Source organism: Nerophis lumbriciformis, linkage group LG27, assembly GCF_033978685.3.
Source record: "Nerophis lumbriciformis linkage group LG27, RoL_Nlum_v2.1, whole genome shotgun sequence".
NCBI lineage: Eukaryota > Metazoa > Chordata > Actinopteri > Syngnathiformes > Syngnathidae > Nerophis > Nerophis lumbriciformis.
Genome location: NC_084574.2, coordinates 34,245,900 through 34,259,287, shown reverse-complemented (window position 1 = coordinate 34,259,287; position 13,388 = coordinate 34,245,900). Strand labels below are relative to the sequence as shown.

Below are 13,388 nucleotides of genomic sequence, written 5' to 3'. Positions count from 1 at the left end.
ATTCAATCTTGCACGTGGAAAGTTTAAGTGTGGGCTTTAGTTGCGGCGCATGGACTTAATTTATAAGTAAAGGTAAGACCATAATAACGGTTTTTTTAATTAAATGTGCTTTTTTGTGTGCTACAGTTTGTATGTGTAAAGTTAAAGTACCAATGATTGTCACACACACACAACTAGGTGTAATGAAATTTGTCGTCTGCATTTGACCCATCCCCTTGTTCACCCCCTGGGAGGTGAGGGGAGCAGTGGGCAGAAGCGGCGCCGCGCCCGGTAATCATTTTTGGTGATTTAACCCCCAATTCCAACCCTTGATGCTGAGTGCCAAGCAGGGAAGAATGCTGGTATGAGCTTTTAAACATAACCCGTTAACTGCTGCCAATCAAATGGTGAATAAGATACTCTTTAGGGTTCATATGTTTGTAAATCTGACTGTGATGAAGTCAGTGCCTCACCAGCCATCAACCTCACCGCACGTCACTGATATATATATATATTTACACACACACACACTATATACATACATATATATATATATATATATATACACATATATACATATATATTATATATATATATATATATATATATATAAATATACACACACATATATACATACATACACATATATATTTACATACACATATATACATACATATACACATATATTTACACATTTACATGTATATATACACACATATATACATACATATATATGTGTATATATATGTATGTGTATACGTATATTTATGTGTATATATGTGTGTATACATATACATATATACAGACAAATATATATATATATATATACACATACATAAATGTGTATATATAAACATATATATATATATATAAAAATATATATATATATATATATATATATATATATATAAATATATGTGTGTATATATATATATATATATATATATATATATATATATATATATACTGTATATATATATGTGTGTGTATATATACAAACCCCGTTTCCATATGAGTTGGGAAATTGTGTTAGATGTAAATATAAACGGAATACAATGATTTGCAAATCATTTTCAACCCATATTCAATTGAATGCACTACAAAGACAAGATATTTGATGTTCAACATAACTTTTTTTTTTTTTGCAAATAATAATTAACTTAGACTTCCATGGCTGCAACACGTGCCAAAGTAGTTGGGAAAGGGCATGTTCACCACTGTGTTACATCACCTTTTCTTTTAACAACACTCAATAAATGACTGGGAACTGAGGAAACTAATTGTTGAAGCTTTGAAAGTGGAATTCTTTCCCATTCTTGTTTTATGTAGAGTTTCAGTCGTTCAACAGTCCGGGGTCTCCGCTGTCGTATTTTACGCTTCATAATGCGCCACACATTTTCGGTGGGAGACAGGTCTGGACTGCAGGCAAGCCAGGAAAGTACCCGCACTCTTTTTTTACAAAGCCACGCTGTTGTAACACGTGCTGAATGTGGCTTGGTATTGTCTTGCTGAAATAAGCAGGGGCGTCCATGAAAAAGACGGCACTTAGATGGCAGCACATGTTGTTCCAAAACCTGTATGTACCTTTCAGCATTAATGGTGCCTTCACAGATGTGTAAGTTACCCATGCTTTGGGCACTAATACACCCCCATACCATCACAGATGCTGGCTTTTCAACTTTGCGTCGTTTCCCCTTTGGTCCGGATGACACAATGTCGAATATTTCCAAAAACAATTTGAAATGTGGACTCGTCAGATCACAGAACACTTTTCCATTTTGCATGAGTCCATCTTAGATGATCTCGGGCCCAGAGAAGCCGGCGGCGTTTCTGGATGTTGTTGATAAATGGCTTTCGCTTTGCATAGTAGAGCTTTAACTTGCACTTACAACTTCTTTGTCACGTGTTGCTAGCATCAAATTCTAAAGTTAATGATTATTTGCAAAAAAAAAAAAGTTTATCAGTTTGAACATCAAATATGCTGTCTTTGTAGCATATTCAACTGAATATGGGTTGAAAATGATTTGCAAATCATTGTATTCCGTTTATATTTACATCTAACACAATTTCCCAACTCATATGGAAACGGGGTTTATACATATATACACACAAATATATATATATATATATACACATACATAAATGCGTATGTATATATAAACATATATATATATATATATATATATATATATATATATATATATATATATATATATTACACACAGTATGTACACACACACATATACATAAATATATCTATATGTGTATATATGTATATATACATATATATACTGCAGTAATTCCATACTCTTGGTCTACCGTTTATTCTCACCCGCAGATGACTTCCTGCTTCAGAAGGGTGTGAGTGCTTGCTGCCAATGACAGAGACAGAGCTCGGAGAGCTGCTTGATGGTGGGCATATTCCTCACACACACTAGCAATAATATTGCTCATGTCACGCACACGATCCATCTGGCTCTGCATTGTTGCTTCCACCGATTGGCTGGAGGATAATGGTTGGTACTCGCCATCAGTCACCTCTTGCAGCTTCTTGGCCTTTCTTTGAAAGTCCATCAGGTGGGCATGAGCCTACATAGGAAGTGGAAAATCGTTGTCGTTAAGATCAGAGGCGTCAAAGTAGAGGATGTTGTACTGGGGCCCCTAAAGTTCCACAGTATGGTTGATTGAATAAAATTAAGAATGTCTGTCAAAAATATAAAATGGTTCGTTGCACCTGGCAAACCTAGCATGGAACACAGACGTCATATCGTCACCAAAGCTCACCTTTAAGAATTCACATAAAGTGCCAGCATTTTGGAACAAGGACAAAGTGATAGAAGAAAGGTTAAAAAATAAATATACTTGTATCTGTGGCAGCATAGGAGAACGTTATATCTAAGTTTCACTTTTGCATCTCTCAATAGGCTAAGCCAGGGGTCGGCAACCCAAAATGTTGAAAGATTTATATTGGACCAAAAATACAAACAAAATCTGTGTGGAGCCGCAAACAATTAAAAGCCTTTTATAAGTGATACAATGAAGGCAACACATGATGTAAGTGTCTGTATTAGCTATAATAGCCTACTATCAAAATGATTATGTGTCGCAGGCTGACACAAGTCTTTGTTGACAAAAATGTTGAAATGTAATATTTATTCTACACATTTTTACAACATTGGAAATCATTAGTAAAATGAAGGCTTCTCAGAGGATGAGATAACTCCTGGAAATGACTGTCTTTGAATGGCCAAAAGCATAGATGTGTGTGTCCAAGTTAAAGGAAATGGCAGGCTGTCTTCTTCTAATGGATTTATAACAATCTATGCAAGCTGGGTTACGTTTGCTGTGGTCTGGAACAACATGGAACACAAACAACTACCAGAGAGGCAGCCAATATTACATAGAGATAATGTGTCATGAGATATGCAAATATACATTAAATACACAGAGGACATACAATTACTGTAAATGAGTTCAAATATACAAACCCCGTTTCCATATGAGTTGGGAAATTGTGTTAGATGTAAATATAAACAGAATACAATGATTTGCAAATCATTTTCAACCCATATTCAGTTGAATATGCTACAAAGACAACATATTTGATGTTCAAACTGATAAACTTTTTTTTTTGCAAATAATCATTAACTTTAGAATTTGATGCCAGCAACACGTGGCAAAGAAGTTGGGAAAGGTGGCAATAAATACTGATAAAGTTGAGGAATGCTCATCAAACACTTATTTGGAACATCCCACAGGTGAACAGGCAATTTGGGGACAGGTGGGTGCCATGATTGGGTATAAAAGTAGATTCCATGAAATGCTCAGTCATTCACAAACAAGGATGGGACGAGGGTCACCACTTTGTCAACAAATGCGTGAGCAAATTGTTGAACAGTTTAAGAAAAACCTTTCTCAACCAGCTATTGCAAGGAATTGAGGGATTTCATCATCTACGGTCCGTAATATCATCAAAGGGTTCAGAGAATCTGGAGAAGTCACTGCACGTAAGCAGCTAAGCCCGTGACCTTCGATCCCTCAGGCTGTACTGCCTCAACAAGCGACATCAGTGTGTAAAGGATATCACCACATGGGCTCAGGAACACTTCAGAAACCCACTGTCAGTAACTACAGTTGGTCGCTACATCTGTAAGTGCAAGTTAAAACTCTCCTATGCAAGGCGAAAACCGTTTATCAACAACACCCAGAAACGCCTTCGGCTTTGCTGGGCTTGAGCTCATCTAAGATGGACTGATACAAAGTGGAAAAGTGTTCTGTGGTCTGACGAGTCCACATTTCAAATTGTTTTTGGGAACTGTGGACGTTGTGTCCTCCGGACCAAAGAGGAAAAGAACCATCCGGATTGTTATAGGCGCAAAGTTGAAAAGCCAGCATCTGTGATGGTATGGGGGTGTATTAGTGCCCAAGACATGGGTAACTTACACATTTGTGAAGGTGCCATTAATGCTGAAAGGTACATACAGGTTTTGGAGCAACATACGTTGCCATCCAAGCAACGTTACCATGGACGCCACAGCTTATTTCAGCAAGACAATGCCAAGCCACGTGTTACATCAACGTGGCTTCATAGTAAAAGAGTGCGGGTACTAGACTGGCCTGCCTGTAGTCCAGACCTGTCTCCCATTGAAAATGTGTGGCGCATTATGAAGCCTAAAATACCACAACGGAGACCCCGGACTGTTGAACAACTTAAGCTGTACATCAAGCAAGAATGGGAAATAATTCCACCTGAGAAGCTTAAAAAATGTGTCTCCTCAGTTCCCAAACGTTTACTGAGTGTTGTTAAAAGGAAAGACCATGTAACACAGTGGTGAACATGCCCTTTCCCAACTACTTTGGCACGTGTTGCAGCCATGAAATTCTAAGTTATTATTATTTGCAAAAAAAAAATAAAGTTCATGAGTTTGAACATCAAATATCTTGTCTTTGTAGTGCATTCAATTGAATATGGGTTGAAAAGGATTTGCAAATGTCTGTCTATCTGTGTTGGCCCTGCGATGAGGTGGCGACTTGTCCAGGGTGTACCCCACCTTCCGCCCGATTGTAGCTGAGATAGGCTCCAGCGCCCCCAGCGATCCCGAAGGGAATAAGCGGTAGAAAATGGATGGATGGATGGGATGTATTCCATTTATATTTACATCCAACACAATTTCCCAACTCATATGGAAACGGGGTTTGTACCTACAAGTGAGGCATAATGATGCAATATGTACATACAGCTAGCCTAAATAGCATGCTAGCATCAATTAGCTTGCAGTCATGCAGTAAACAAATATCTGATTAGCATTCCACACAAGTCAATAACATCAACAAAGCTCACCTTTGTGCATTCACACACAGCATACAACGTTTGGTGGACAAAATGAGAAAAAGGAGGAGAGGATAAAACATGTCTTTCTGTGGCAGTGTCGGAGAAAGTAGTACATGTAAACAAAATACGGTGAGTTCAAGGACCGCCAAAATTAGTAGGACAAAACGGCGCTCGCCAAATACTCTCATCAGAGAATTATGTTTAACATAAACAGTGGGATTTCTAACAATTAGGGAGGTAATGTTGTCCTCTTACAGAAACCATATCAAAACAAAAATATATTTTCCCCCCCATCCATCCATTTTCTACCGCTTATTCCCTTTGGGGTCGCTGGAGCCTATCTCAGCTACAATCGGGCGGAAGGCGGGGTACACCCTGGACAAGTCGCCACCTCATCGCAGGGCCAACACAGACAGACAACATTCACACTCACATTCACACACTAGGGCCAATTTAGTGTTGCCAATCAACCTATCCCCAGGTGCATGTCTTTGGAGGTGGGAGGAAGCCGGAGTACCCGGAGGGAACCCACGCAGTCACGGGGAGAACATGCAAACTCCACACAGAAAGATCCAGAGCCCGGGATTGAACTCAGGACTACTCCGGACCTTCGTATTGTGAGGCACATGCACTAACCCCTGTACCACCGTGCTGCCTATTTTTTTTTTTTCCCCCCCATCTTTTTCTATTTTCATACATTATTGAACATGTATGAAATGCCACGAGGGCGGGGCTAAAGAGCCGCAGGTTGCCGACCCCCGAGCTAAAATGACTTCAACATTGCATGTTATTTAAAATCTATTACAGGTGACCTCTTATATGTTCTATCAGCTCAATGAGGCTCAAAGTGTGGAAAACGACGATTGTCGATGATGAGGTGTGGACGCGCATGTGTGTGCAACTTTTGAGTCGATTAAAGTCAAACCCTGCGTCCTGCAAGGCTGGGGAAACACTGAATTTCAAAAATGTTAATGGTGCAAAGTCAATGGTCAGTTATACAATCTTTTGCATTATTGACAACAGTTCAAACAAAAATGGCCATTCAGTGGCATAAATGGTTTGTAGCAACCCACCACAGTAGTTCCATACCATGTGTTTGGTGTCCCTGCTATTTGTTAAATCCGCCTCTAGGACATCACAGGTGCCAGACAGGTCAGTCAGTTGCTGTTTATGCTGCACAAGTGTGTTGCTCAGGATCACCTTGCTCTCCTGCAGTCCCGTTATCTCATGCTCACACTCTTTCACTTGCTAAAAACATACATCATGTAAGGCAATTGTACAATAAATCATGCATATATTAAAAAAAAACCTACAATTATCACCTTATGTGTTTCCTTGACTTTGCGCCGCAGGCCTTCATTCATTTGATGTGGCTTTGCCATGGCAATTTGCTTTTTAGCATTGCGGGCCAGGGCCTTGTTGCGCTCAATGATGTTCCCCCTTTTTTCCACCACGGATACACTCTCCCTTTGCAGCTGCTGGCGCTGCTTCATTAGCTGGTGGAGTTGCCGCTGTAAAGATAATAAACACATAAAGCCACCCTCTTGTTAGCACACAGAAAAAAACAATACAAACTCATTGTTTCGGTCTCCCTGTCGGTCACCATAGTTGTATAAAAAATATGCCGCCATGGTATAATAAAATATATCGTTACAATTAGGGATGTCCGATATTATCGGCCGATAAATGCTTTAAAATGTAATATCCGAAATTATCGGTATCGGTTTCAAAAAGTAAAATGTATGACTTCTTAAAACGCCGCTGTGTACACGGATGAAGGGAGAAGTGCAGAGTGCCAATAAACCTTAAAGGCATTTCCTTTCCAGTCACAAAATGTCTACGGCTTTTCACACACATAAGTCAATGCAAGCATACTTGGTCAACAGCCATACAGGCAGGGCCGGCCCGTGGCATAGGCCGTATAGGCAAATGCTAATGGCGCCGTCCATCAGGGGGCGCCACGCCAGTGCCACAAATGTTGAAGAAAAAAAAAAAAAAAAAAGTTGGTACTATTATTTCTAAATACAAAAAATAATCCCACGTTAATTAAAATGCAAATTAAAGCCTATTTAATAGAAATATTATTTGTTACAACATTACGCCACCCCCCTTCCCGTATCATGACTCTTTTTGGACGTCACCACATCAAAAAATCAACACAAGATGTCAAAACGGCCAAAACTGTCAGGTGCCCAGGGAAGAAAAAAGAGAAAAGAAGAGGAGGAGAAACAAGAAAAGACAGAGGTAGCAGGTAGGTAACGTTAGCCTACATGAAATTATTTGTCTGTTACAGAATGTGATAGTAACCTGGCTTTTTAGCATTAAGCTAATGTTACATGATTCGGCAATTGCTAATCAATAAATAGCTAGCGCGATGGAGCGGCACTTTTATTGTGAAGACAAGAATGTCCTCATGTGCGGTCAGTCTTGAGGCTTTTGACGGGATGTACGGTTGAAATAAAAAAAGTATATTTTTTCCTTCACACTTTTGATTGATTGATTGGAACTTTTATGATTAGATTGCACAGTACAGTACACATTCCGTACAATTGACCACTAAATGGTAACACCCCAATAAGTTTTTCAACTTGTTTAAGTCAGGTCATGTGACCACCTGGCTCTGTTTGATTGGTCCAACGTCACCAGTGACTGCATCTGATTGGTGGAACGAAGTGAAACGTCACCAGTAAGGCAGGCACTTTGAAGGTCTGTCTGACAGACCAAAACAAACAAAGCGTGCATTAACAGATCGATAAAAATTAGTAGCGAGTAGCGAGCTGAATGTAGATAAAAGTAGCGGAGTAAAAGTAGCGTTCCTTCTCTATAAATATACTTAAGTAAAAGTAAAAGTATGTTGCATTAAAACTACTCTTAGAAGTACAATTTATCCCAAAAGTTACTCAAGTAGATGTAACGAAGTAAATGTAGCGCGTTACTACCCACCTCTGGTTGTAAGTAAAAAAAAAAAGGTCAAAGACAAAGCTATTCGGTTTCTTGTGAGTATATACACTTCACTGCCGATGTGGGGGGGCGCCACCTAAAATCTTGCCTAGGGCGCCAGATTGGTTAGGGCCGGGCCTGCATACAGGTCACACTGAGGGTGGCCGTATAAACAACTTTTAACGCTGTTACAAATATGCGCCACACGGTGAACCCACACCAAACAAGAATGACAAACACATTTCGGTAGAACATCCGCACCGTAACACAACAGAACAAACACCCAGAACCCCCCAACCCCGCCCACCTCAACCTCCTCATGCTCTCTTAGGGAGAGTATGTCCCAAATTCCAAGCTGCTGTTTTGAGGCATGTTTAAAAAAAAAAATGCACTTTGTTACTTCAATAATAAATATGGCAGTGCCATGTTGGCATTTTTTTCCAAAACTTGAGTTGATGTATTTTGGGAAACCTTGTTACATTGTTTAATGCATCCAGCAGGGCATCACAACAAAATTAGACATACCGTATTTTTCGGAGTATAAGTCACACCTGCCGAAAATGCATAATAAAGAAAGAAAAAAACACATATAAGTCGCACTGGAGTATAAGTCGCATTTTTTGGGGAAATTTATTTGATAAAACCCAACACCAAGAATAGACATTTGAAAGGCAATTTAAAATAAATAAAGAATAGTGAACAACAGGCTGAATAAGTGTATGTTATTTGACGCATAAATAACCAACTGAGAACGTGCCTGGTATGTTAACGTAACATATTATGGTAAGAGTCATTCAAATAACTATAACATATAGAATATGCTATACGTTTACCAAACAATCTGTCACTCCTAATCGCTAAATCCCATGAAATCCTATACGTCTGGTCTCTTACGTGAATGAGCTAAATAATGTTATTTGATATTTTACAGTAATGTGTTAATAATTTCACACATAAGACGCTCCTGAGTATAAGTCGCACCCCCGGCCAAACTATGAAAAAAAAACTGTGACTTATAGTCCGAAAAATACGGTAATAATGTGTTATTTCCACGACTGTATATATTGGTATCGGTTGATATCGGAATCGGTAATTAAGAATTGGACAATATCGGAATATCGGATATCGGCAAAAAAGCCATTATCAGACATCTCTAGTTACAATATATCACATCAGATATTTCCAGTTTCTTATTACAACCTGTCCAAAAAGGGGTAGGAAAAAGAATATCTTATTTATTTCTACCCCTTTTCAATTTCATACCAATTTTGAACACGTTTGTTTACTTCTTGTACTCAATTTGTATCACAAACACATTGAACAATAACATTCTCATGAATGAGTGAAAGAGGAGTTGCACTTTTTTGGGGGAGTTTTGCCTATCATTCACAATCCTTATGTAAGAGAGGAACACATGTTTTTTCTTGTTTTTTTTTTTAAAGCATTCTATGTCACGTGGCCCCTGTATTGCTCTTACTCTCTTTTGTTTGCAGTTGCCCTCTTTTGGAGTTCCTGGGCAGAGCCACTGCAACACACCTGGGGCCAATTGCAGTTAGGCCAGCTGCGGACTGAGACATGTTCCACGCCAGATGATTCACCTTGTCTTCCCCTGCGTCGTGTGTGTCTCCTCATCTCTGCTGCCTTCTTAATAGCATGTGTTCTCCCAAAGACTTCTTGTTGAGCTTTAACCAGTAAGCCTGGCCTTTTATTTGCACTTTGTTTCCTTTGCTACTTTGTTAGCTTCCCGGTGGCCTTTTGTCACCGGCAACTTTCAGTTGTACTTTTTACCACTCCCTGTAGTGCGCTTTTTGTTATTTATTAAATTAGTTGTTCATGGTCCATCCCGTCTACTCTCTCTGCTTTGGGGTCTGACTTACCGCCAACCACAACATTCTAAATAGTAAATTATTGTGATCAAAAGTCTGCTTACATTGGAGCTTATGGGAGTTGCTCTATTCTGCATATAAAAGCTCTTAAAAAAACATTCAAACACTTCCATTAGTTTTATATACATGCTGTAAATATTTATGTAATGTAGTAACGGGCACATTTACAAAACCCAAAAGCAGTGAAGTTGGCATGTTGTGTAATTTGTAAATAAATACAGAATACAATGATTTGCAAATCCTTTTCAACTTATATTCAATTGAATGGACTGCAAAGACAAGATACTTAACGTTCAAACTGAGAAACGTAATTTTTTTTGCAAGTAATCATTAATATTACTGGCAGCAACACATTGCAAAAAAGTTGGCACCGGGGCATTTTTACCACTGTGTTACATGGCCTTTCCTTTTAACAAAACTCAGTAAACGTTTGGGAACTGAGGAGACCAATTTTTGTAGCTCATCAGGTGGAATTCTTTCCCATTCTTGCTTGATGTACAGCTTAAGTTGTTCAACAGTCCGGGGTCTTCGTTGTGGTATTTTAGGCTTCATATTGCGCCACATATTTTCAATGGGAGACATGGTCTGGACTACAGGCAGGCCAGTCTAGTACCCGTACTCTTTTACTTCGAAGCCACGTTGTTCTAACACGTGGCTTGGCATTGTCTTGCTGAAATAAGCAGGGGCGTCCATGATAACGTTGCTTGGATGGCAACATATGTTGCTCCAAAACTTGTATGTACCTTTCAGCATTAATGGTGCCTTCACAAATGTGAAAAAATTAATAAATATTTCTTATTGCTATTCATATTGCGTGCTAAACGATTGCACTATGTATAGATAAATAATAAACACTATCTTAACACCCATATTGCGTAGTGAGGGGATTTTTTCCCCCACACCAACGAAAAAGGGTAATCGTGTCAAATGCTTTCGTTAGGTCCATAAACACTGCAGCTACACTTTGTTTACGATCCATTCTATTCGTCATTTCTTCCCATTTTTCAACTCACTACAATAGAAAAGAATAGTAACAACTGAGTATACATTATGATTGCAGTTCTGCTGAAGTGAAAGCATTCATAAAGAATTAAAAACATCAGTGCTTTTCATCAAAAGATGACAATGCATGGATACAATAGATTGTAATGGGATGGAGAAGAGAAGCGTTATCAAAGCATGGTTAAAGACAAACCTGAGTTGGCCCAATTTGTAAATGTTTATCTTAAAAGAAAAAAATAAACATCCTGGTTTCTTGGGCGCAAAATTTTAACAAGAAAAGAGCCTGATTGCTGCACAATTTAACTTCTGCAACCCTAATTGAAAAAGAATGTTTGCTACTTGCTCAAAGTAAAACATTTTTTTTTAAACAAATAAATATAACAAGAACACTATTAGATAGCCTATGTTACTATTGGTGGTTTAAAATATATATATATTTTTAAATGTATGTATTTTTTACAAATACAGTACTAACTATATGGAATAAAAATTGCTTGTCCGTCTGAATAAAAAGGCTGGCGTTCATAGCTGTCACTCACGGCTGTCTCTTAATTGTCTTACCCTGAATAAATAAATGTTAAATAAATATATACAGGTAAAAGCCAGTAAATTAGAATATTTTGAAAAACTTGATTTATTTCAGTAATTGCATTCAAAAGGTGTAACTTGTACATTATATTTATTCATTGCACACAGACTGATGCATTCAAATGTTTATTTCATTTAATTTTGATGATTTGAAGTGGCAACAAATGAAAATCCAAAATTCCGTGTGTCACAAAATTAGAATATTACTTAAGGCTAATACAAAAAAGGGATTTTTAGAAATGTTGGCCAACTGAAAAGTATGAAAATGAAAAATATGAGCATGTACAATACTCAATACTTGGTTGAAGCTCCTTTTGCCTCAATTACTGCGTTAATGCGGCGTGGCATGGAGTGGATGAGTTTCTGGCACTGCTCAGGTGTTATGAGAGCCCAGGTTGCTCTGATAGTGGCCTTCAACTCTTCTGCGTTTTTGGGTCTGGCATTCTGCATCTTCCTTTTCACAATACCCCACAGATTTTCTATGGGGCTAAGGTCAGGGGAGTTGGCGGGCCAATTTAGAACAGAAATACCATGGTCCGTAAACCAGGCACGGGTAGATTTTGCGCTGTGTGCAGGCGCCAAGTCCTGTTGGAACTTGAAATCTCCATCTCCATAGAGCAGGTCAGCAGCAGGAAGCATGAAGTGCTCTAAAACTTGCTGGTAGACGGCTGCGTTGACCCTGGATCTCAGGAAACAGAGTGGACCGACACCAGCAGATGACATGGCACCCCAAACCATCACTGATGGTGGAAACTTTACACTAGACTTCAGGCAACGTGGATCCTGTGCCTCTCCTGTCTTCCTCCAGACTCTGGGACCTCGATTTCCAAAGGAAATGCAAAATTTGCATGGTTGGGTGATGGTTTGGGGTGCCATGTCATCTGCTGGTGTCGGTCCACTCTGTTTCCTGAGATCCAGGGTCAACGCAGCCGTCTACCAGCAAGTTTTAGAGCACTTCATGCTTCCTGCTGCTGACCTGCTCTATGGAGATGGAGATTTCAAGTTCCAACAGGACTTGGCGCCTGCACACAGCGCAAAATCTACCCGTGCCTGGTTTACGGACCATGGTATTTCTGTTCTAAATTGGCCCGCCAACTCCCCTGACCTTAGCCCCATAGAAAATCTGTGGGGTATTGTGAAAAGGAAGATGCAGAATGCCAGACCCAAAAACGCAGAAGAGTTGAAGGCCACTATCAGAGCAACCTGGGCTCTCATAACACCTGAGCAGTGCCAGAAACTCATCCACTCCATGCCACGCCGCATTAACGCAGTAATTGAGGCAAAAGGAGCTCCAACCAAGTATTGAGTATTGTACATGCTCATATTTTTCATTTTCATACTTTTCAGTTGGCCAACATTTCTAAAAATCCCTTTTTTGTATTAGCCTTAAGTAATATTCTAATTTTGTGACACACGGAATTTTGGATTTTCATTTGTTGCCACTTCAAATCATCAAAATTAAATGAAATAAACATTTGAATGCATCAGTCTGTGTGCAATGAATAAATATAATGTACAAGTTACACCTTTTGAATGCAATTACTGAAATAAATCAAGTTTTTCAAAATATTCTAATTTACTGGCTTTTACCTGTAAATGAGTGGGGGTAGGCTCCAGCACCCCCTGCAACCTCGAAAAGGACAAGCGGTACAAAATCGATG

General features: G+C 39.0%; 1 protein-coding gene across 1 annotated transcript in view; it reads right to left on the bottom strand.

Moving 5' to 3' along the window:
• Positions 1–2,210: 2,210 nt before the first annotated feature.
• Positions 2,211–13,388, bottom strand: part of LOC133624476 (coiled-coil domain-containing protein 40-like) — a 41,004-nt gene continuing 29,826 nt past the window's right edge. The window contains exons 17-19 of the mRNA XM_061988053.2: positions 6,634–6,822; positions 6,401–6,559; positions 2,211–2,568 (exon numbers count right to left, since the gene is read on the bottom strand). Of these exons, the coding sequence (XP_061844037.2) occupies positions 2,308–2,568; positions 6,401–6,559; positions 6,634–6,822 (609 nt within the window). The 3' untranslated portion in view covers positions 2,211–2,307. The remainder of the gene's footprint in view (positions 2,569–6,400; positions 6,560–6,633; positions 6,823–13,388) is intronic.